General features: G+C 39.0%; 1 protein-coding gene and 1 pseudogene across 2 annotated transcripts; both read right to left on the reverse strand.

The window, feature by feature from the left end:
• Nucleotides 1-459: 459 nt before the first annotated feature.
• LOC143547586 (ubiquitin-conjugating enzyme E2 32-like) lies at nt 460-3,472 on the reverse strand (annotated as a pseudogene). The gene is made up of 5 exons (XR_013137796.1): nt 3,339-3,472; nt 1,759-1,890; nt 1,567-1,651; nt 1,287-1,450; nt 460-1,140 (listed from the first exon to the last, which is right to left on the reverse strand). The product of XR_013137796.1 is annotated as a ubiquitin-conjugating enzyme E2 32-like (transcript).
• Nucleotides 3,473-22,615: 19,143 nt separating this feature from the next.
• On the reverse strand, nt 22,616-25,442 carry LOC143547608 (lysine-specific demethylase JMJ26-like). Its single transcript, XM_077038995.1, has 7 exons — nt 25,243-25,442; nt 24,655-25,165; nt 24,269-24,598; nt 23,864-24,164; nt 23,688-23,773; nt 23,464-23,593; nt 22,616-23,181 (listed from the first exon to the last, which is right to left on the reverse strand). The coding sequence occupies exons 1-7, from the start codon at nt 25,440-25,442 to the stop codon at nt 22,625-22,627; spliced, it is 2,115 nt and encodes a 704-aa protein (XP_076895110.1). The 3' UTR covers nt 22,616-22,624.
• Between the last annotated feature and the right edge of the window lie 332 nt (nt 25,443-25,774).

Genomic DNA, 25,774 nt, shown 5'->3' on the forward strand with positions numbered 1-25,774 from the left:
TTGTACCATAAGTATTGGCCCGGCATTTGTTTTTGAGTTTGATCGATTTCACTAAACTGAATTTGTGTTTGATTGGATTTGTAGCAGTCGTATTTTTTTTCTGGTTGGTAGTGATATGATAACATGATTTGTCACATATTGGGCTGGCTTACATCGAAAGCTTGAGTTTTTATAAACTAAAACACGATTTCTGTAAAACCACAATCCAATCAAAATCGAATCGAGTTCAAGACACCAGCCTCAAGCCCAAACTCCAGCCACCATTCCAAACCTATTCTCTGTAAACACAAACAACCGGTTCAACCTAGTTTCACAACCCAAACCAGCCCATAGCACCAATTCAGACACATACCGAATCAACAAACAACCCCACTCCCACTCCCACATCATCCTCTCGAACTGCTCCATCCACAACTCAACCGGACCCTCCAACTCGCACAATCTGAACACGTGCTATGCACGGGATCTCTAAACCGAAAAAACTATTCAATCTCCTCTCTTCCTCGATCATTCCCGTTCCGAAAACCCAGACGATTGCCTTGTCTACTATGGAATGACATAAAGCCCACATTCTTGAAATATGAAGTCTTATATAACACTCGGGGGTTCTTTATAGCAATAATTTTATAAGTTATTATATACATATTATCACCAGTGTGAAAGCAAATATATATAAACCAAGTACAGTTGACAGCATGTTGAAACTTTTCAAGATTCACCCATGAACACTGCACCATGTCCACTGGCTTTCATAAACTTCTTCAACAAAAGCACAGCAATAGCAAGTGCGAGTCCTACAGCCGCCCATGTGAACAGGCGGTCATCAGCCGGTTTCTAAGCCATGGGTTGGTGCTGTGGTGGTGCAGGAGACGGTGCATTCAGAGTTGCAGGAGGTGTTACTTGAGCAACCTGCCCTGACACTGATACCCTTGACCCTTCAATTTCGGGGTTCTCATTTGAAGGAACTTCATGTTGTCCTTCATGCTGTTGGTCTTCGTTTTCAATTCTCTCTGTGTTAGTGTTAGTGGGACTTACCGGAGTTTCATCGAATTGTTCTGTGGCAGCAGGAGGTGGTTCTGAAAATTCCGGGGAGTCAGGTTGCGGAACAGGGGGTGCCTTACTCATCATGGACTCATGAATCTGCAACCAATTGACTTGTAAGGGTCAAACGTATAAATACTAGTTATCCAAAAAATAAGACCTTTATATCAAATTTGAAATTATATCTGTTCGACCTAATAAGTCAAAGAGCAATATGAATAAAAAAAATAGATTATTAATGTGACCTTATCAATGAGCTTTTGTCGATCAGGAGAACCAAATTTTGGGGCGGCTTCACGAGATTTAACTGCAAGAGCGCGCCTCTCTTCTTTCTTGTAGTCTAACGAGCCCAAAGCGCCATTAGGGTTTGTCGGCATAAATGCAATAAGTGCTGTTAGAGCAGTCCTAACTGCAAGTCAAGATATTAGTTAGTTTGACTATATGCATAGCCGTAGAACTCACCCAATGAGTCTCTTAAGGTCAACAACTTGTTTGACCAAGAATAGTCAAAGATCATATGCTTACCGCTCCATGATGGCTGCCAATGTTCAGGATGATGATTTGATATGCTTAAGCAAATATTCGTCTGTGTTTCAAAACATCCGTTTGGCTGCAAATGACAATGTGGTTGTAATAATAATTAAGATGAGTAAACACAGAAGATTTGCAAGGTAACATTGATTAAAAACTAGAAATAAAAAACAAAAAAAGAATTACCGTCAGCAACATAAAAGATGGTGGTTTGAAAGGGTATTCCGAAGGCAATTGAATTCGCCCGTGATAAATTCCTCCTTCAAATTCAGTATCATTTGGTCCCCTAATTGCAAATTGCCATTCAAATATATTCTCCTGCATAGAGAATATATAGCCCATTTAGAACACCATAGAATATTATTAAAAAACATTAAAGCTTGGTTGAGATGAGGATGCTGAGGTGGATGTGTGGGCACACAAGCTTGGAGCGTTGGACCGAATAAGAAATGAGGTTTTTCAGGAAAGAACCACCAACATAACACATTTGAAGGCCACAGAACCACAGTTTAAAGTAATTAAATTTAAAAATTTCGTTCAGGCTCTTACACTCATTGCAAGAACGATGACTCTGATTTCATATAAAAAGAAAAAACACAATAAACATGATGATAACTAGGGCTGCAAACGAACCGAATTTCGGTTCGGCGAGCTGTTTGGCAGGAAGTTTATGTTTGTTTAATAAATGAACGAACACAAACAAGAAATTTCGTTCGATTAACTAAATGGACAAACACGAAAGCATTGTGTTCGTTTACATCCGTTTATGTTCGTTATTTTTGTTCGTTTATGTTTGCTTATTAAAGGCTTTTAATCCTTTTTAATGAGTTTTCTAATCTTATCATATAGATTTAAGCAAACTTGTTTACTACAAAACAAAAATATATATATGAGTATTATATGTAAACTTATCATACGAATATGAATGTTAAATAAAACACAACAGACACTGGCTGGCCAGACCGAACCGTTGGCACTGGCCATTCTCGGTTAGCCAAATCAAATAAAACATTTGTGAACCGTCCACGAATGAACGAATACAAATAGGCCTGCAAACGAACCGAACGTTTGGTGAACTGCTCGACGGGAAGTTCGTTTATGTTCATTTATGCCTATTTTTTTACGTTCGTTTATGTCTTAGTAGAAAATAATTAAATATTATCCGGATGAGTCATCTACTTAAAAGGTTTTATATTTGCTAATCTGTGTTCATTTTAAGTGTTTTCATTTATGTTCGTTTATGCTTGTTTGTGTTCATTTACATTTGTTCATATATGTTTGTTTATCTTTGTTCAGTCATATTCGTTTAGATTTAAAGCAAACGAACATAAACGAGCACAAATGTTCACTTTTTAAATAAATGAACATGAACACAAATATTTCTTCAATTAAGTGTCCGTGCTCGTTTAAAGTTAAATGAACAAACACGAGCACGCCCTTGTTCGTGTTCGTTCAATTCGTTTACAGGCTTTCAATTTTCATATCGTACGTCGTCTCAATCTTTAGGCCGTGCCGATTTTTATTTGTGTTCGTAAACACATTCATTTTCTTAATGAACGAACACGAACATAAAATCTCGTTTGGTAAGTGTTAACAATTAATTTGTTGAGCCCAATTAAAACACAAACCCTAACAATAAGTAATCATAAAGTGAAGATAATCAATCATGTTATACTAGATTCACATAGACATAAACATAAAATAAAACAGCAAAAGAAAGTGTATTAATTAAAAATAAAAATGCGTTTGAATTGAAAAATGAAAACCTCAAGCGGAAGACTCATGAAATCGTGAGATGGATTTGATTGCATCTCTTTGAGCTCCTGTAATATCCGTTTCACCGACGGATTCTTCATGTTATTATTATTATTATTATTATCCGCCATTGTTGATCGATCCTCAATCAGTCAGATTGATTAACAACGGAAGAAAAGAAACTTAACAAATTTGTTTAATGAAATGATAGAAAGACGCAGGCGTTGGCACATGCGTCGGCTGGATTGCGTGGCAACTGCTTATTGGTAGGTCAACCATAATACGGGCTTCGAAATTGAAAACTTTAGATTGCTTATCCGTGTTAGAGTTGGGCAAATAAATCGGTTAACCGAACCTACCCGAAAACTGAATCGAAACCGAATTGTTTTGAAGCTGATTATATAGAAACTGGTTTGGAACCGATTGAAACCGTAGGTTGGGAACCGGTTTGTAATTTTCTCCACCAAAACCGGTTAACCGAACAGAAACCAGACAAAAACCAATCAAAACCCGAACCGAAACCAATCGTACTATGGTAAGAAACCAGTTTCAACCTGAACCGAACCGATCATAAACTGGTTTTGACTTTTATTGACCAAACCCAACCGGTTTGGGTTAAAACCGGTTTTGAGTTTTAAACCGGTTTGTGCACCTCTAATCGGTGTCAACATTTTACGATTTTGATGTTTAATACTTGTACTCGTTTGGAATAAGTAGAGGTTCCATATTTGTCTACAAGGTACATACATACAAACTAGATGGATAGGGGTGGCAATCTTGACCCAAACTATTTCAAACAGGTCAATTTGGGTTGTTTTAAAAATTAAATAGGTTGGTTTGGGTAAGAGATTTTAACAAAATTGGTCAAAATGGGTCGACATATTCAAAGAAATTGGTCGATATTGGTTAGCGTCCTAAGGAAATGTGTGGCAGGTTTCGAACCGGAACAGGTTTCCGCACGAAACAGATTTGAGATTGAAACAGCTTCGGTTAAGGTTTCAAGCCAACACGAGTTTTCACACAGGACGGATTAGGTTTTGGTTTCTTTTTGGTTGATTCCGAATTCGTTTTTGGTTTTCTGTTTCATTTTTGTCATTTTTAGTTTCGTTTTTGTTCTGTTTCAATTTTTTTAGTTTCGTTTTAATCAATTTTTTTGATTTCGATTGATTTGGTTCGGTTTTGGCTTTTTGTTTTCGTCGATTTTTCGGTTTCAATTCGATTTCTCGGTGCTTTTTTTTAATGGAACGAGGGCAACAGAGTAAACATTTTAGTTTTTTTACTTTTTTTTATTTATATTTTGAGTTATAATTTTTTTTGTAAGGCCCCAATCCCGGGCGCCCTACTTTAGCGTTGGATTTACTCATAAACTCAGTTTGTTACAGCGGAAGTCTATACAAATTGCATCGGAAATTTAAAACATTTATAATACAACTTCTTTCTCTATCTATTCTTTATTATGGATAGCCTCGTATGCACATCAAGCTTGCCACGTCATCAATAATACATGCATGCATACTAAAAGTCAGCTACACGCTAAATGAGTTCTGACGTTTCTTTCTTTTCTTACAATTTTGAATTATAATTAAATCATATTCTTTATTTATACGCAACGTGACATTCGTCTATAACTAGTCCCGTACGCACTTGCTCCCAACCGTGCCTACTTTTCTTACTCGTAATCAAACCATATCAAGTTAGAGAGATTTGATATTCTAACTTGCTGCGCGTGCATGAGGCCTGAAGGCTCTACGCACGAACACACAATCATTCATTCACATCAATACACATATTATTATTCTACGCAGGTAGTTGATAGGACTTGTCCCCTACCTTCTTTCTGTTCTATCCACTGACTTTTACATGTACAAATTGTAACATCTGACCCGATCCGACCCGACCCAGGTACCCGTTTCTCTGATCCGATCTCTTTCTGTTATGATTTAATATTTATTTATACTTATATTTTACTTTTAATAATAATAATATATTTTCCTTCCCGCCTCTTTCTCTCTCTTTCTTTCCGCCGTCCCGTCCCTCTTCTTCTCTCTTTCTTTCCGCCGTCCCGTCTCTCTTCTTCTCTCTTTCCGCCTTCTTTTCCCTCCTGTCGCCGTCCCGCCCTTGCGCCTTGTTTCCCTCCTTTTCTTCTAACTCTTTGCTTGTCCTTTGTCCTTCCCGCCTAAGGTTGTCTGCGCAGCTCCACGCGCCAGACTCCTTACAAGGAAGCCTGCGTGAAGACCATCTGTTCCAGCATTACGCGAGACGAACTCTTCTCGCAGCGCGCTAAGAATTGTAATCCTTCTCGCAGCGCGCTAAGAACGGTAGTTCTTCCCGCGACGCGCTAAGGATCGTAGTTCTTCTCGCAGCGCGCTAAGAATCGTAGTTCATCCCTCGACGCGCGAAGAATTATAGTTCTTCCCGCGGCGCGCTAGGAATTGTAGTTCCTCCCGCGGCGCGCTAAGAAATGTGATTCTTCCCGCGGCGCGCCTTAGCCTTCTCGCGCGCAGCTTTCTCGCGCTAGACTTATCTTTTCTTCTGTTTTGTTTGCTTTTGTGTTATCATATCTTTTGTGCTGTTGACCTGACATATCTTATGTCTGAAAAGTTACTTTTGGCGCAGCATGCGCACCAACCCCATTGGTTGACAGAAAAAGTGACTGACATTATCTTTTGAGATCTGCTTTTTCCATGCTTGACCAGTACCTTTATCTGATCCGCCCATGCTTTTTAATGTTCCCTGTCAGCTTTATCTTGCCCCCCTGCAGCTGCCATATCTTTTGATATCTTTTGCTTTTGGAATCTTTTGCTTTTTGAGATCTTTTCCCCTTTTCTAGGGATTGTGTTCCCTAGGGTTTCTCTATAAATAATAATGTTATTTTCCTAACACATCACACACAAGCACTTAATCTCTCATGTTCTTCCTTGCTCTCTGCCGTTGATCCTCTGCCGTCTCTCTCCTTGCCTTCGTCTTCCTCCCTGTTCTGCCCTGCTTTTTCGGTAATATATTATATATAATAATTTACTTACTAATTATGCTAACTTATAATCAAGACTTAAAACAATAATCTTATTTATAGGTTAACTTGTGCTTGTTTAAAGTTGGTTCTTGCTTATCTTACACCGCATCGTTTATCAAGTGAGTAATCTCGTACCTAATCCCTTTTTATTTTTAATGTTTTGGGATGTTCATGTGTTCATACAAACTTAGAGTCTTAAACTTGTTTATGAACTTTAGTCGCGCAGTATCCTATGTGTTGAGGACGTTTACTTGGCTGTTTATTTGTATGTGTGTATCATTAACCGCTTTGTTCGGCCTATTCCGAAGTTTTCATGGATCCATTAGATGAACACGGGAGACCTATCGTTTACGGTTTTCTTTGTTTACACTTGCACAGATGTTTTCTCGTTTTTGTGCTCATTTGGGAGCACGGATTGAACTTTGAACTATGAGCTATGATCTATTTAGGCTTGATCACAATCTGATTGCACCCTTGTTAAACACCAGACATACACGTGTTGCGCGCAGATTTATTGTTATCTATGTATGATATTAAACTTGATTTCTCACCAACACGCAAGTGTTTGACGTTTATTTTAACACATGTTCAGGTTTGCAGTAGCTGTTTTGGAGCTTGTGGACACATAGGAAGTTTTCTTTATTTTGGACCTAGATTAAAATGTATCAAGACAAGTTATTTGTTGTTCTAATATTTTGCCTTATAATATATTGATTTATGTTATCTTGTGTTTACTTTGCGCGTGCGCGAATGAATGTATTTATTAAATATTGACACCCAATAGTGTCACGAGTAATGAAACAATATGTGGCGCCCCGATGTATAATCCGCCTTTGGTCGGGGTGTTACAGATTGGTATCAGAGCTCGTCGACTTTAGGATAGGTGGTTAGACGTAACGGCCTAGAATACCTAAGAGTCCCTTCTCGCGCATGAGAGAAATCTCATGTTTGCACGCTTATTGTTAATTACTCGTTATTTATGAATATGCTCGCGCTTGCGCAGTATATGATTTTATGTTTTATTCCGCGATATTTCGATTTTTGTTGAATTTCGATTTTTATTGATTTTTCTTACATATTCGTTTGTTGGATTTGAAAATCCGAAAGGTCATGGTGATACATGAATAGTTGATTTTAAATTTCCATTTACGATTATGTTCTGAGGTTGGAGACTTGAAAAGTCATGGTGATACATGAATTGTCAACCTCCAATACTCATTTTCTTGTATATTTTATATTGAAGATTGAAAAGTCATGGTGATACATGAATCGTCAATCTCCAATACTCGTTTGCCCGTATATTTTAAATTGGGAATTCGGAAAGTCATGGTGATACATGAATTGTCGATTCTTGATTCGAATTTGTTACCTTTATTAAGTCTGCATTTAGGGTCATTTATTTTACTTTAACTTTTGATAGTATCTAACTCCGCGAAACCAAGCTTTATAAGGTTATACTTTGCGATAAAACCAAGATATTAACTAAAATTAAAACTTTTATAGAATGCCTCCACTATCAGCTCGCCATCTCAAGAAGAAAGAAGCCGCGCGCAGACGTTCGCTGCAACGTTCCCAGGAAATGGCCGCCGCAATAGCCCAAGCTTTGAGCCAAAACAATACCTCCGGTTACAATATTAAGTCCTTTAATGCGGGTAACCCTCCAAAGTTCACAGGCCTTGAAGGAGCCACCGTGATGCTCCAGTGGCTTGAGAAAATAGAAAACACTTTCCTCCACACCCAATGCCCCTCAGACAGACGAACCCTGTATGCTACCAGTGTCCTGGAATCTAGAGCGCTTACATGGTGGAATGGAGTAGCTCATGCGCGTGGCGCAGAAGCTGCTTCTAGCATGACATGGGAGGAATTCAAGGAAATTCTGACGCGAGAATTCTGCCCTCCCAACGAAGTTAAGCGCCTAGAGGAGGAATTTTGGAATCTTAAGCAATACAGCGGTGAAGCGCGCGAGTACGCGACGCGTTTCCATGAACTAAGCCTGCTTGTCCCTCACCTTGTTACCCCTTCCCGCCGAGCCATAGAGAAATTCCTTGGGGGTCTCCCCATGGAAATTCAAGATTCTGTATGGGCCAGAAACCCAGTAACCCTCTCTGACGCTATCGAATTGGCCGCTGTGCTCAGCGACAACCATGTCAGAGCAGGAACCCTGTTCCTGCGGGGAACAGAAAAGACCAAACCCACCAAGACTGTTCCTGAACCAACAGAAACCAAACCAGAACCCTCAAACCGTAACAACCTCAAGCGCAGGCGCAAGGCCTATGCGCTTACCAACCCGCCCATTGTCCAGCAACCCATCTACCAACCTCCAGTTTACACGCCTAACCCACTGACAGCCTACCCAACACCTCCTGTAGTCTATAACTATGCCTTAACCAATCCCGCACTCCCTGCCCCGCCACTTAAGAAACCTTACACAGGAAATCAACCCTTTTGCCCAACCTGTAGACTTCACCACCCAACCCAAACCCCGTGTCGACAATGTAACCGATGTGGCCGCGTTGGTCACTCTGCCGAATACTGTAGAGTCCCTCCCGCCAACCCAATTGCGCCAACACCACCAGTCTACCCGCAGAACCCTCAACCAACCTACCAAAACCCACGACCTAGGTCGTGCTTTAACTGCGGTGATCCCAGTCATTTCCGGAACGCATGCCCAAGGCTACAAGTTCAGATTACGCAAGCGAACCCGGTGAACCAGATTTCGAACCAAGTGACACGCGGACGAGCTTTTAACATAACCGCGCACCAAGCGCAAGCGAATAATGACGTAGTTAATGGTACATTTTTGCTTAACGGATTTTATGCTTCTGTACTTTTTGATACTGGCGCCGATCGAAGTTTTATCTCTCGCGCTTTTGAGCAGAAGCTTGCGCGACCGCGCGATAACTTAAAAGAAGATTTTCCAGTTGAATTGGCTAATGGCGAAACTGTTTTAATTAACTCAGTGGTTAAAGATTGCACGCTTAACCTTAACGAAAACGATTTTCTGATCGACCTCATCCCCATGCCTCTTGGGAGCTTTGATGTTATCATTGGTATGGACTGGCTTACGCATAATCGCGCCGAAGTTATTTGCGCCAAGAAGATGATTCGCATACCTCGAGAAAATGGTGATCTTCATATCTACGGCGAAAAACCCTCCAGTGGTCTTAAGCTTATGTCTTGCGCCGAAGCCCAAAGACTCATGCGGAAGAAGTGTATTGCATTTTTAGCCCATGTGGTCAAACCTGCTGAAGAAAAGAAGAAGCTTCGCGATATCCCTGTTGTGTGCGATTTCCCTGAAGTTTTTCCTGATGATCTTCCTGGTATCCCTCCCGCTCGTGAAGTCGAGTTCCGTATTGATCTTGTCCCTGGTGCTTCCCCCGTAGCTAAATCTCCTTATCGTCTTGCACCCGCTGAGATGCAAGAATTGGCAAGCCAACTTCAAGAGTTGACTGCTAAAGGATTCATCCGCCCTAGCTCTTCGCCCTGGGGTGCTCCGGTGTTGTTCGTTAAAAAGAAAGATGGATCGTTTCGCATGTGTATTGATTACCGCGAGTTGAACAAACTCACCATTAAGAACCGGTATCCCTTACCACGCATTGACGACCTCTTTGATCAACTCCAAGGTGCCTCTTGTTTTTCCAAGATTGATCTCCGCTCTGGCTATCACCAGTTGCGCATCCGCGATGAAGATGTTCCGAAGACTGCTTTTCGAACTCGTTATGGCCATTTTGAATTCTTGGTCATGTCCTTCGGTTTAACCAACGCACCCGCCGTTTTCATGGATCTAATGAATCGGGTGTGTAGGCCTTTCTTGGATAAATTCGTGATTGTGTTTATCGATGACGTTCTGATTTATTCTAAGACCAAGGCCGAGCATGAGCAACATCTTCGGTTGGTGTTGCAAAAGCTTAGAACCGAGCAGCTCTTTGCCAAGCTCTCCAAGTGTGAATTCTGGTCTGATGAAGTACAGTTTCTTGGCCATGTTGTGAACAAGATGGGTATTCATGTCGACCCATCCAAAATTGAAGCAATCAAGAACTGGATTACGCCGACCACTCCTTCTGAGATCCGTTCCTTTCTGGGCTTAGCTGGTTACTACCGGCGATTTATTTCGAACTTCTCGAAGATCGCTTTGCCTTTAACAGCTCTAACGCACAAAGGTAAACCGTATATTTGGGGCTCGAAGCAAGAAGCCGCCTTTCTGACGCTCAAGCGTTTGTTGTGTGAAGCTCCTGTTCTTGCGCTACCTGAGGGTAATGATGATTTTGTCGTGTACTGCGATGCCTCCAACCAAGGTCTCGGTTGTGTTCTTATGCAACGAGGCAAGGTTATCGCTTACGCATCGAGGCAACTCAAGGTTCATGAAAAGAATTATACGACTCACGATCTCGAACTAGGCGCAGTTGTTTTTGCCTTGAAGATCTGGAGACACTACCTCTATGGTACTAAGTGTATCCTCTACACTGACCATAAAAGCCTTCAGCATATCTTTGATCAAAAGGAACTTAACATGAGACAACGCCGATGGAACGAACTCATCAGCGATTACGATTGTGAGATCCGGTATCATCCTGGTAAGGCTAATGTGGTAGCCGATGCGCTCAGCCGAAAACCCTGCCAGCTTAACTGTATCTTGCCGCGCACGCAGCTTCACTTCGCGCCGATCCAAAGCAACCTTGAATCGCGCATTCGTGACGCGCAGCGCGCATCCATCAGTAATGGTAACCTTCGCGCCGAGTTAGCGTGTGGCGCGGAAGCGCATTTTGTGCCCAATCTGAGTGGAATTCTCTGCTATCTTAATCGCGTCTGGATTCCCTTTGATGTGAATCTTCGCGCTGATATCCTGAGTGAAGCGCACAAATCTCGATATTCCATTCATCCCGGCGCTGATAAGATGTACAAGGATTTGCGCATTACTTATTGGTGGCCCGGTATGAAAAAGGATATTGCTATGTTCGTAGCTAAATGCCTGACTTGTTTTAAGGTAAAAGCTGAACACCAACGCCCATCTGGTTTGCTCGAACAACCAGAAATTCCTACGTGGAAATGGGAATGTGTAGCGATGGACTTCATTACCAAGTTACCTTTGACAGCAAGCAAACATGATAGCATTTGGGTAATAGTGGATCGATTGACTAAGTCTGCTCACTTCCTGCCCATTCGTGAAAACTACCGTGTTGAGCATCTCGCGCAGCTTTATGTCAAGGAAATTGTCTGCCGCCATGGTACTCCTTTGAGCATCATATCCGATCGCGATGGCCGTTTTATATCTCGCTTTTGGAAATCTCTCCAATCTGCGCTAGGAACTCGCTTGGACATGAGTACGGCATATCATCCTCAGACTGACGGTCAGTCTGAGCGAACTATCCAAACTCTTGAGGATATGCTCCGATCTTGTGTTCTTGATTTTGGAGGTAATTGGGATTCACACCTGCCTTTGATTGAGTTCTCTTATAATAACAGCTATCATTCCAGTATCGGTATGGCCCCATTTGAAGCACTTTACGGTCGTAAGTGCCGCTCCCCGATTTGTTGGAGCGAAGTGGGAGAAGCTCAAATCACAGGACCCGAACTTGTTCAAGAGACAACCGATAAAATCGCCAAGATCCGTGATCATCTGCTGACTGCCAGAAGCCGACAGAAGAGTTACGCAGATCGTAGGCGGAAGCCTCTCGAATTTCAAGTTGGTGATCTTGTTCTCCTCAAAGTGTCGCCCTGGAAGGGTGTTGTCCGCTTTGGGAAGAAAGGTAAGCTTGCTCCTCGATATGTTGGACCATTTAAGATTCTCGCGCGTGTAGGAAAAGTTGCCTACAGACTTGACCTGCCGCCCGCGCTCAGTAATGTGCATCCAACGTTCCATGTATCCAATCTCAAGAAGTGTTTAGCAGACGAGAACCTTCACATTCCACTTGATGAAGTTCAAGTTGATGAATCTATGCATTTCGTTGAGAAGCCTGTTGAGATTATGGATCGCGAGGTTAAGCAAACCAAGCGCAGTCGCATCCCCATCGTGAAAGTTCGCTGGGAGTCCAAGCGCGGAGCCGAGTTTACATGGGAAAGGGAAGATCAAATGAAGATCAAGTACCCGCACCTGATCTCTGCGCAACCTACTTCGAGATAAATTTCGGGACGAAATTTCTTAAAGTAGGGGAGACTGTAACATCTTACCCGATCCGACCCGACCCAGGTACCCGTTTCTCTGATCCGATCTCTTTCTGTTATGATTTAATATTTATTTATACTTATATTTTACTTTTAATAATAATAATATATTTTCCTTCCCGCCTCTTTCTCTCTCTTTCTTTCCGCCGTCCCGTCCCTCTTCTTCTCTCTTTCTTTCCGCCGTCCCGTCCCTCTTCTTCTCTCTTTCCGCCTTCTTTTCCCTCTTGTCGCCGTCCCGCCCTTGCGCCTTGTTTCCCTCATTTTCTTCTAACTCTTTGCTTGTCCTTTGTCCTTCCCGCCTAAGGTTGTCTGCGCAGCTCCACGCGCCAGACTCCTTACAAGGAAGCCTGCGTGAAGACCATCTGTTCCAGCATTACGCGAGACGAACTCTTCTCGCAGCGCGCTAAGAATTGTAATCCTTCTCGCAGCGCGCTAAGAACGGTAGTTCTTCCCGCGACGCGCTAAGGATCGTAGTTCTTCTCGCAGCGCGCTAAGAATCGTAGTTCATCCCTCGACGCGCGAAGAATTATAGTTCTTCCCGCGGCGCGCTAGGAATTGTAGTTCCTCCCGCGGCGCGCTAAGAAATGTGATTCTTCCCGCGGCGCGCCTTAGCCTTCTCGCGCGCAGCTTTTTCGCGCTAGACTTATCTTTTCTTCTGTTTTGTTTGCTTTTGTGTTATCATATCTTTTGTGCTGTTGACCTGACATATCTTATGTCTGAAAAGTTACTTTTGGCGCAGCATGCGCACCAACCCCATTGGTTGACAGAAAAAGTGACTGACATTATCTTTTGAGATCTGCTTTTTCCATGCTTGACCAGTACCTTTATCTGATCCGCCCATGCTTTTTAATGTTCCCTGTCAGCTTTATCTTGCCCCCCTGCAGCTGCCATATCTTTTGATATCTTTTGCTTTTGGAATCTTTTGCTTTTTGAGATCTTTTCCCCTTTTCTAGGGATTGTGTTCCCTAGGGTTTCTCTATAAATAATAATGTTATTTTCCTAACACATCACACACAAGCACTTAATCTCTCCTGTTCTTCCTTGCTCTCTGCCGTTGATCCTCTGCCGTCTCTCTCCTTGCCTTCGTCTTCCTCCTTGTTCTGCCCTGCTTTTTCGGTAATATATTATATATAATAATTTACTTACTAATTATGCTAACTTATAATCAAGACTTAAAACAATAATCTTATTTATAGGTTAACTTGTGCTTGTTTAAAGTTGGTTCTTGCTTATCTTACACCGCATCGTTTATCAAGTGAGTAATCTCGTACCTAATCCCTTTTTATTTTTAATGTTTTGGGATGTTCATGTGTTCATACAAACTTAGAGTCTTAAACTTGTTTATGAACTTTAGTCGCGCAGTATCCCATGTGTTGAGGACGTTTACTTGGCTGTTTATTTGTATGTGTGTATCATTAACCGCTTTGTTCGGCCTATTCCGAAGTTTTCATGGATCCATTAGATGAACACGGGAGACCTATCGTTTACGGTTTTCTTTGTTTACACTTGCACAGATGTTTTCTCGTTTTTGTGCTCATTTGGGAGCACGGATTGAACTATGAACTATGAGCTATGATCTATTTAGGCTTGATCACAATCTGATTGCACCCTTGTTAAACACCAGACATACACGTGTTGCGCGCAGATTTATTGTTATCTATGTATGATATTAAACTTGATTTCTCACCAACACGCAAGTGTTTGACGTTTATTTTAACACATGTTCAGGTTTGCAGTAGCTGTTTTGGAGCTTGTGGACACATAGGAAGTTTTCTTTATTTTGGACCTAGATTAAAATGTATCAAGACAAGTTATTTGTTGTTCTAATATTTTGCCTTATAATATATTGATTTATGTTATCTTGTGTTTACTTTGCGCGTGCGCGAATGAATGTATTTATTAAATATTGACACCCAATAGTGTCACGAGTAATGAAACAATATGTGACGCCCCGATGTATAATCCGCCTTTGGTCGGGGTGTTACACAAATAGTATCTATAGATGGACCATGCATTCACACAACGCATATCTATGCATTTAAAATTATCATGCCATGCAATCGTACTACATATACACATAATTTATAGCTACTGCACTTAGTATCCATAATCGGACCACCTATTCATTGTATTCATAACTGGACCAGCAATTCATTGTATCCATAACTGGACCACCTATTCATTGTATCCATAACTGGACCACCTCACCCTAGTATCCATAACTAGACCATGTTATACATATTATTCTAATCAATCAAATCGGTGTATCTATAATTAGACCACATTGCTATAATTAGACCATGTTGATCCTCTGCCGTCTCTCTCCTTGCCTTCGTCTTCCTCCCTGTTCTGCCCTGCTTTTTCGGTAATATATTATATATAATAATTTACTTACTAATTATGCTAACTTATAATCAAGACTTAAAACAATAATCTTATTTATAGGTTAACTTGTGCTTGTTTAAAGTTGGTTCTTGCTTATCTTACACCGCATCGTTTATCAAGTGAGTAATCTCGTACCTAATCCCTTTTTATTTTTAATGTTTTGGGATGTTCATGTGTTCATACAAACTTAGAGTCTTAAACTTGTTTATGAACTTTAGTCGCGCAGTATCCCATGTGTTGAGGACGTTTACTTGGCTGTTTATTTGTATGTGTGTATCATTAACCGCTTTGTTCGGCCTATTCCGAAGTTTTCATGGATCCATTAGATGAACACGGGAGACCTATCGTTTACGGTTTTCTTTGTTTACACTTGCACAGATGTTTTCTCGTTTTTGTGCTCATTTGGGAGCACGGATTGAACTATGAACTATGAGCTATGATCTATTTAGGCTTGATCACAATCTGATTGCACCCTTGTTAAACACCAGACATACACGTGTTGCGCGCAGATTTATTGTTATCTATGTATGATATTAAACTTGATTTCTCACCAACACGCAAGTGTTTGACGTTTATTTTAACACATGTTCAGGTTTGCAGTAGCTGTTTTGGAGCTTGTGGACACATAGGAAGTTTTCTTTATTTTGGACCTAGATTAAAATGTATCAAGACAAGTTATTTGTTGTTCTAATATTTTGCCTTATAATATATTGATTTATGTTATCTTGTGTTTACTTTGCGCGTGCGCGAATGAATGTATTTATTAAATATTGACACCCAATAGTGTCACGAGTAATGAAACAATATGTGGCGCCCCGATGTATAATCCGCCTTTGGTCGGGGTGTTACACAAATAGTATCCATAGATGGACCATGCATTCACACAACGCATATCTATGCATTTAAAATTATCATGCCATGCAATCGTACTACATATACACATAATTTATAGCTACTGCACTTAGTATCCATAATCGGACCACCTATTCATTGTATTCATAACTGGACCAGCAATTCATTGTATCCATAACTGGACCACCTATTCATTGTATCCATAACTGGACCACCTCACCCTAGTATCCATAACTAGACCATGTTATACATATTATTCTAATCAATCAAATCGGTGTATCTATAATTAGACCACATTGCTATAATTAGACCATGTTGATCCTCTGCCGTCTCTCTCCTTGCCTTCGTCTTCCTCCCTGTTCTGCCCTGCTTTTTCGGTAATATATTATATATAATAATTTACTTACTAATTATGCTAACTTATAATCAAGACTTAAAACAATAATCTTATTTATAGGTTAACTTGTGCTTGTTTAAAGTTGGTTCTTGCTTATCTTACACCGCATCGTTTATCAAGTGAGTAATCTCGTACCTAATCCCTTTTTATTTTTAATGTTTTGGGATGTTCATGTGTTCATACAAACTTAGAGTCTTAAACTTGTTTATGAACTTTAGTCGCGCAGTATCCCATGTGTTGAGGACGTTTACTTGGCTGTTTATTTGTATGTGTGTATCATTAACCGCTTTGTTCGGCCTATTCCGAAGTTTTCATGGATCCATTAGATGAACACGGGAGACCTATCGTTTACGGTTTTCTTTGTTTACACTTGCACAGATGTTTTCTCGTTTTTGTGCTCATTTGGGAGCACGGATTGAACTATGAACTATGAGCTATGATCTATTTAGGCTTGATCACAATCTGATTGCACCCTTGTTAAACACCAGACATACACGTGTTGCGCGCAGATTTATTGTTATCTATGTATGATATTAAACTTGATTTCTCACCAACACGCAAGTGTTTGACGTTTATTTTAACACATGTTCAGGTTTGCAGTAGCTGTTTTGGAGCTTGTGGACACATAGGAAGTTTTCTTTATTTTGGACCTAGATTAAAATGTATCAAGACAAGTTATTTGTTGTTCTAATATTTTGCCTTATAATATATTGATTTATGTTATCTTGTGTTTACTTTGCGCGTGCGCGAATGAATGTATTTATTAAATATTGACACCCAATAGTGTCACGAGTAATGAAACAATATGTGGCGCCCCGATGTATAATCCGCCTTTGGTCGGGGTGTTACACAAATAGTATCCATAGATGGACCATGCATTCACACAACGCATATCTATGCATTTAAAATTATCATGCCATGCAATCGTACTACATATACACATAATTTATAGCTACTGCACTTAGTATCCATAATCGGACCACCTATTCATTGTATTCATAACTGGACCAGCAATTCATTGTATCCATAACTGGACCACCTATTCATTGTATCCATAACTGGACCACCTCACCCTAGTATCCATAACTAGACCATGTTATACATATTATTCTAATCAATCAAATCGGTGTATCTATAATTAGACCACATTGCTATCACAACACGTGCCCGACACAGTATAGGTTTTTTGTCCTTTATTGTGTTCGTGCATGTGCTTTTTCCGTCCATACACTCTACGCAAGTATTAGTAGGGCTTGCTCCCTAACTCTTTCTATTCTATAAACTACCATTCAAACATTTAAATACATATTAATGAATTACTGCGTAATCACGTCCTTATAATATATATATATATGTATATATATATATATATATATATATATACATATATCTATTCTTTCATATATGAGTATGCAAAAGCCCCAAAAACGTTTAAAGGAAAAAGGGGGCTAGAACTTACCTGAATCCTGTTGCGTTCACCGTCAATAGTAATTCATTTCTTCAACTGTGCCCGACTAACTATTAATAACATATATGTGTTAATCCTCTATAATTTCTCGTTATTCATCTTTAAAGTTAACGGTGTTAACCTTTTAAGTTAACCGAACCGACATGTATTCTTCCTTAACCGTTCGTATTAATTTAATATATTTTAATCTTATTTATTATCATTATTTACGTATATATTATTTTTGTTTTCGTTCTAGTTCATATTCATCTCGTGTTAATAAGTTAGCGTCTTTAAGCGAGTTCGGGTTCGTTAGACAAGTTGGGTCTCGAGTTCGGGTTTTAGTTGAGTTCCACATCACCACCATTCTATTATTAATTACGTATTACCATTATATCTATATTTTAAAGATTTATCATATTATTATTATTATTATTATTATTAAACTTTATATTATTATTATTATTATTAATATTATATTATTATTGTTATTAACCCTAATTATAAAACCCAACCCCACCCACCCTTTCCATCTTCATCCCCATCAACAGCCGCCACTCCCTCCTCCTCTCTCCCTCTAGATTTCCGGCCACACCACCGCCACTACGTATCCTCCCATCTCCGGCTCCCCCTCCTACCACCATCTTACTCATAACCCTTCTCCTTTGCTCCCTTCCCCTTTTAACTTTTTCGCACGGCCATTTCGCGCGAAAGCATAGGAGTTCAGATCTGGGTTGCCTCTGTTACTGTTTGGCTGTTCTTATTTGGATTCGGGTCTGGTTCCTAGGGGTTCGGGTATGGTTTTCACTTCCACTTACGACTCGAGCTGTCACGGGTCCGGCTGGGTTTGGATCTGGGTCTGTTTCTGTTGGGTCAGGCATCGGGTTTCCGGGTTCGAGCCCGAACAGTTTGTAACTCAGGTCTCGTCAAACCCCGTTTATGCCGATTGCTATTGTTGTTTGTATTGTTGTTAAAGCTCAAGATATTATTGTTATTATTGATATTATATTTGCTTGAAACTCGTTTTGCTCGGCTCGTTTTATGTCGGTTTGGCTCGGTTTCATGTTAATCACCTTAACGAGTATTATATTGAAATGATTGTAAGTTTTATCTTTTGGGGATTGATGTAACTTGAAAATGGATTGAGGTTGGATTTGTATGTGTGTGTGTAGTTGATTGGAGAAATATGAAAAGATTAGGATTAGGATGAGATTTAGGGTTTAAATAGGATAAGGATGAGATTTAGGGTTTTAGGGTTTAAACAGGCAAAGCCCAAAGGCTTTTAAGCCCAAATCCTTTTTAAGTCCATTAATCCTTATTATCCTTATCCACTAACTACTTATTATTTAATTAATTTAGATGACATCTCTCGACACGATAACTAAAATAAGTCAAGATACTTTATTTATTTATTTATTTATAGAACGAGGACGTTACATTTTTATTATTATTTTGAATATTTTTTGGGGGTTTTTGACCTTAATAATAACCCCTCAAAAAAATATATAATAATAAAATCATAACTCAAAATATAAATTAAAAACAAAAAAATTTAAAAATGCTAAAATGTTTTCACCATTATTCTCATTCAAAAAAAATAGTTCTGACTCGTTTTGATCCTAACCTATTCTAACTCAAACAAAACAACCCTATTTTTAGTTGACCCGTTCTGACCTTAACCCATTTTGACCCAAACCGTTTCGGCCCATGACCCGTGTTTGACCCAATCCAACCCATTTGCCATCTCTAGTTTTTAGTTATTTTATATTTTTATTAGTTTTCAATCATTTATTGTGGAAATTATCATACAAGTTGCACCAAAAAATACCAAGACTTTCTTTCCTTTTTTTTTGGAATTTAAATGTATTCTAATCAAACAACAGGAGCGTCTCTACACACCGGCCTTCTGTAAGTCATGATGCGATCCGTTGCGGAAGCCGCTGTTAATTCTTCTCGCACCACGTACAAGCTAATCTCATTGATTCCGTCAACAACGATGTATGACGTTAGACGCTCAATGCCAATGGTTGTTCGACTAGAGTACGTTTAAACCATGTATTTTATTTTATGAAAACTTATGTATGTTTTTAAATAAATTATACTAGTAAGAGTGCCCGCGCATTGCGGCGGGGACACACTCAGATTGGACCCGGAAGTTAATGAGGTGGACAAATTTTGTTTCTGGTGACACTTTAGTACATACTCAAACTATCATATAGCTCAAATTAAACGCTTAGAAATTAGATAGATTCAATTTGGTTGTGTATCATCAGCCAACCCATTGTTATTGTTGGTTTTAGACATTGTATGTGTAGGACGTATGAGTGTATGTGTAGGACGTTAATTGCATCCATTTTATGGCCCATACGTCAACTGTGTATATGATTCAATATGTATGTAGATGGCGTTTTCATTATAACACACAAACGGATTGTGTATATGAAAAGAAATCAAGAATCTACAAATATCGAAATACGTAATTATAATTTGGCGTTAATCACGCACAAGTGCCAAAATAATGTCTACCACAAGTAAAAATAACATGTTATCATAAATTTATGTTTTGGCATCGTGAAATACCCCTAAGCGGAGGTCTAATGGTTGCCGTTACTTTTAACTAATATCTGTTTCTCGGTTGGTAGTGGGAGAGCCTGCGTGTTGTTTCGAGTACGCAATAGGAATTCAGTCACAGTGTTTGGTTCATGATTTCCATGGTCGATTTTACATATGGTCAAACTGCCCCATTCAAAACATATGACCTATTTAAAATGTAAGGAACTAAATTGTCTTTTAAAAGTCAAACCGTACCATGTAAAACATATGACCCATAGTATAAACTATAAACTGAAGTATAACTAAAAGGTCGTTTATATTTTTTAGGTTGGTTTGAAGTTCGGTTTGAATTACCAATATATCCTTATTAATTATTATGAGTGTTACATGATTGACCGTCCTAATCATTATACAAATTGTATGCGATAAAATCTTTAAAATGTGATTTAGCCTCCGTTTTTAATTGATAACAAGAAACTCAAGATCTCCTTTATTCAACCAAAAACAACCAGAATACACCAAATCTTCAATTCAACATAAACTGAAGAACAATCAAACCAAAGTAATCGATCTAGACAACAAGATGTAACAAATTAATCATCAACGTGATGGCTAAAAACTTATCGCTCAAGAACAATCTGAAACGACTCAAACCCTAGACCGTAAAACAAAAGTGAACGACTTCTTGTAACCAAAAGAAAAGCTAATACAATAATAAACCTATCAGCTCTTTTATTATTTTTGACTTCTGGGCTCCAATGCATCAACACTTGGACTCCTAAAAATACAGCCACAGGCCCAACTTTTATTTTTGCAGCTACAAGCCCAAAATCCAGAATAAGCCCAACTAGCCTCTTTCACCAATCTTGATAGAAAAAAGTAACACATGCCAAAAAAAAAAAAAACAATTAAACATAAGAACCTTTTTATAAAATATTGAATTGCAATTAAAGAAAATGTCATATTTTCAACAGTAGCAATCAAATATATTTAACATACCATACTAACTGTGTTTCCAGCATACCAACTAAAAACATAAAACAACTACCAATGTTCTACACACACACCAATAGTTGAAATCAACAAAAACAAAAAAAAAACATAATCCAATGATTATGCGCTGCCTTTCTTCTCAACAAGCTTCTCAATAAGATCAGCAACATCTTGAATTGTGGTGATACTCTTGGGATACCAAACTTGAGATCAGCTCGCAAATAGTTCGAATCGAGGCGAGCTTAACCGAGGTCGAGGTCAAACCTAAAAACAAGCACGTTTAATAAAGAAGACAGGACCTGAGCTTCACTTATCGAGCCCGAGCTAGCTTGCGAACCTAAACGAGCCTATTATTTGTATAATTCTTATTTAAAATATTTAGTATATGTTTATTAACCCTTATTAATATGAGAAACATGACCCCAACAGTTAGAAATAAAACAAATATATTCTTTTGTACGCACGCAATGCAAAATGAATTTTAGTTACCTGCCGTTGCTGCAACACGTGTGTAGTTGGTCAATTTCATGCCCAATCCAATGGATAATTAACCCCAAACGGGCTTGCAACAAAGACACAAAGTCACAAAAAGTATTATGACAAGGACATGTTAAAAAAAGACCAAAAAGATTATGTCTAGAACAAAAAGATTACATCTTTTACAGAAACTGTCAATAATTCATACTGTTAAGTCCCTATAAGAAAGTAAACCAAACTTAAGAATAAGCATAGAATATACCTGCTGGGTAGAAACCAAAAGAACCAACCTTGCAATTGCTTACAAAACCTGTGTAAAAAACATATTAAAATAACAATTAGGTTTTGGACATGACAAAAAAGAGCAGAACATTATTACTTGCCTGCTAATGATAACGAAACATGTTATGGCAAACACGGGGCATATTTAAAAGCAGAGGGTGGGTAACCAATCGCTTAATTGAAGTAATCCCATAACCATTGAATTGAACCACTGAATTGTTGTAATCAATTTAACCATTCAAATTAATCTTAATCGTTACATACTGCAATTGAAGTAGACAATTGCTCAATCAATTTAGGATTCAATGTCGGTAACCAATAGTCATTCAGTTAAGATGCTGATTTGTAATTGGAGTGTGTAACGCTTCACTGATTGCAATTGAAGTGGTGCCCGGCGGTAGGTATAATTATGATTTAAGGGTCTCATCGGAAGTTGTTAAATGACGAAATTGTCCATCTAAAATGTTTTATATGTAATATAGATATAGATATAGATTATGTAATGTTAATCTTTAATCATGTTTAATTATACTAGCGTTTGTTTTTTATATACAGATATATACTAGTGTTTGTAAAAACCGAACTTATCGTTCACTTAGCTTCAACTAGGTTTCTATGATCTTGACTATCACCACCTTGGGCCCGATTGCGTCACACGCAATATCATTAGAGATAAACGCCCGGTTCTTTCACCGTTGCATCAAAGAGTCATTCTATTCGATAAATGCATGATGCTCTAATACCCGGGTAGCATACCAAAACCGAGATTATGACTCAACACGTCATCATATTCGGCTCCAAACTTCTGTACCGCCTCATTTACCTTCTTGTTCCGGGCATCTTTAGCAGTATTATAATTTAACCAAGCCGTCTCCAGCCTCTCATTTGCCTCAACCAACTCTTTATACCCCAACTTAAAAGACTCTTCTAAAGCCATCAGCTCCGGTCTCAATGGGTCATTTCCGAATTTGAGGTTCTTCACCATGTCTAGCCTCTTGCGGGCCCACGACAGGTTGAAACCGAACCCCTCAAAATCATTCAAATCCACCTCGAGGCTAGTGATCTGATCCTCTGCCAGTGCATCCACAGACGTTGCTAGAAAACCTCTAATGAATGCATGCAGTTCTTTCAAAAGGGACAACCAATACGGCTTTGAACGAATTTGCAGCCCTTTAAATGTGTCTGGATACCGATGGTTAACCGCCTGTAATCTCTTTTGCTGCAGGCCGTTCCCTTTCCACACTCCTATAGGTTCTTCTGATGTATTAGTATCCATACCATCGCCCGCTGCAGCTAGTTTTAATATAATAACATGAGAATCAAATCACATTAGGTTGTTACAAGTTACAACTTACAGCATGCATACTTTTAAATATCCGCCACCTTGGCGAACTGATCATGAAGGTTATCAGCGAGCCCATTTAATTCTGATACCGCGTGGTCTAATGCATACATCATCTTTCCCAATCTATGTAACATAAAAAGATAGGAGGTTATGTTATGTAAAAGATAAATATGCAGCCAACCGCAAGTTTCTTAATTTGATTAACGAAAAAAACTATGTGCAGAAATTACGATACTTTACATTTAGTTTTTGTTGTTTGGCCTTGTGATAGTTGGGAAGCATACGGAGTTCTTTTTGTAAGCGGATACATTCGCCAAGACTTTCAGGTGAAATAAAGTTGAGTTCAACTTTCGTGTTTGACTGTAAGGAGGAAATATTATCTCATTAGCTAGCAAAGACTGTTTAATAAACTTATAAGTAATATGATTATATATTTATATTCTAAGTTTCTAACCTTTAAGTTTCTAACTTGATAAGGACAACCAGCTGGTATAAAAACCGCATCACCTAATTTTTGTTTGAACGTCCATGGTTCGATCCCTAAGCAGAATAAAAAATAGACTGATCGATGAATCTGAATCTATATATGCATGGCAAGAAATAGAAAAATATAGTTGTTTAAAGAAATACCAAATTCCTCTTTGAGCTTTCTTTTATGTTCATCGTGCAGGTAAAAGGTTCGGTCATGTATCGGGTGCAAAATATGCTCATCTGAAAGTAAAGCAGTATGCGTAAACTCTGCCGAGTGATTTCTCAAATATTCCTCTAATTTAGGTGCATCTTGCCTCTTAAATATATCCCACAGAGCACTCCACTCTAGCGTGTCGTTTCTTTGTCGGCCCGCTTCATTTTGGTCACCATGCTCTTGTTTCACCATGTTAAGCTTTGTGGATGCAAGGACACCGGATTTTGTATGCGTCATTACATTCACCTACAAGTTATTTTAGAAACTTATAAGCACGAAAAAGGACCCGATCACCCGAACACATCAAACTAATGATTTCAATATTTTAACAAGTATAAAAGAAACCATACAGTATCAGATTTATCATAGTGAAGCTTAGTAACAGAGTTTCCGTATTCCAATTCCTCTTCAACTCCATAAGCAATATCCGTCTTTGGACCCATGTTCGGTTTTGATGATAGATCAGGCAACTTAGCAGCCAAGTCAAGGTAGCCATTATGCGAGTTTGTGTAATCTTTAAAAGGCAAACAGTTCATTAATTCAACGAAATGGCCGGGCCATTCTCCTTTAGATAAGAACGAAGGCTGCCAATCTTCCAACTTCAAAATCAACGGCAACCCGTGCCTTGTATATTGACCCGCGGAGTATCCCCTACAGAATTTGTTGAGGCTGAGTGTTACCTGCATATCATGAGTGACACATATGTGTTAATAATAATAATAATAATCATGCTGACCTCACTCCAATCCAAGCAGTTGATTGCCTTCACTTCATAAGCGTGGGGACGATTACAAGCACGCCATAAAACCATCGGCTCCCAACTTACCTTTGAAGAGGTTGAAAGAACATCGTTGACTATTATCGGCTCACCTTTTGACCAATGAAATTGGAAATGCTGCATATGTTGAGGTTTAATGTTCATAGCACTCAAAGCACACAAATTCCTCATGTTGGATTCAGAACAAGTTCGGGAATTATCGTCACTAGTATTATCGACTTTGTACACTCGCTGTGTTTTTTCTAGCAAATTTGCAATCCAATTAACGCTCATTATGCGTTTCAACTCAAGTGTCCCATCATTACAACCTTTCGGTGGACAAGGAACGCTACCATCTGCACGGGCTTTCCACCCACAAGTTATACCGTTAAGTTGACCATCACGCAACTCTCGGCAACACACAAGGCATAAATCATATCCACATGTGCAGCTTCTATAAAAGTCAAAGGAATATGATCCACAGTTGTCACTGCATAATAGATAACTTTATATGATAACTTAAAGTTACTTGTACAATATTAATGAAGTACTTGTTTCATGAGTTACCAGAATATATCATCATCGATGTCACAGGCCGCATCCGGTAATTGTAACTTTGATATAGATACACCTTTAACCTTGGCCTCTATTTCCTTCTCCATTAGCTGATCTTCATTAAGTCTTGTGACAATAGGGAAAACTTTTTGTATGATTTGTTTGGAGTATTTAATTCTATCAAGTTCAGAGCAAGCAGCATACCCCTGCATAAAAATATTAAGTAAATAGTTACAAAACATATTCAAGAATTATACATATAATAATACCATAATGTATGTTATGTAATTTGGTGCTTACATCAACAGTGCATGCTTCAACAACCTCCTCCTCTGAATCATCCTTGCACCTACATATTATTTCAATTTAGCACAAGAGTATGAAAAGAAAGAAAAACTATATAAATTAAACTAGCTTCTTTAGTCCTTCAAATATTCACATAATATTATTATTTATTAAACACTTACACTCACCAAAATGAGTCATACTTGTAGAAATCACATTGATATTATTTTGTAGAAATCACATTATTATTATTATTATT

The sequence above is a fragment of the Bidens hawaiensis genome, unplaced genomic scaffold (assembly GCF_021521415.1).
Source record: "Bidens hawaiensis isolate Kalapana, Puna unplaced genomic scaffold, B.hawaiensis_p1.1 tig00014763_1, whole genome shotgun sequence".
Taxonomy (NCBI): domain Eukaryota; kingdom Viridiplantae; phylum Streptophyta; class Magnoliopsida; order Asterales; family Asteraceae; genus Bidens; species Bidens hawaiensis.

Coding starts and splice junctions, on each gene's coding strand:
- LOC143547608 (XM_077038995.1), bottom strand. CDS start 25,442: ATGCAGGGGTATGCTGCTTGCTCTGAACTTGATAGAATTAAATACTCC. Junction 24,599..24,654: donor ACTGCTTGGATTGGAGTGAG/GTCAGCATGATT, acceptor CATGATATGCAG/GTAACACTCAGCCTCAACAA. Junction 23,182..23,463: donor AAAACTAAATGTAAAGTATC/GTAATTTCTGCA, acceptor TATTAAAACTAG/CTGCAGCGGGCGATGGTATG.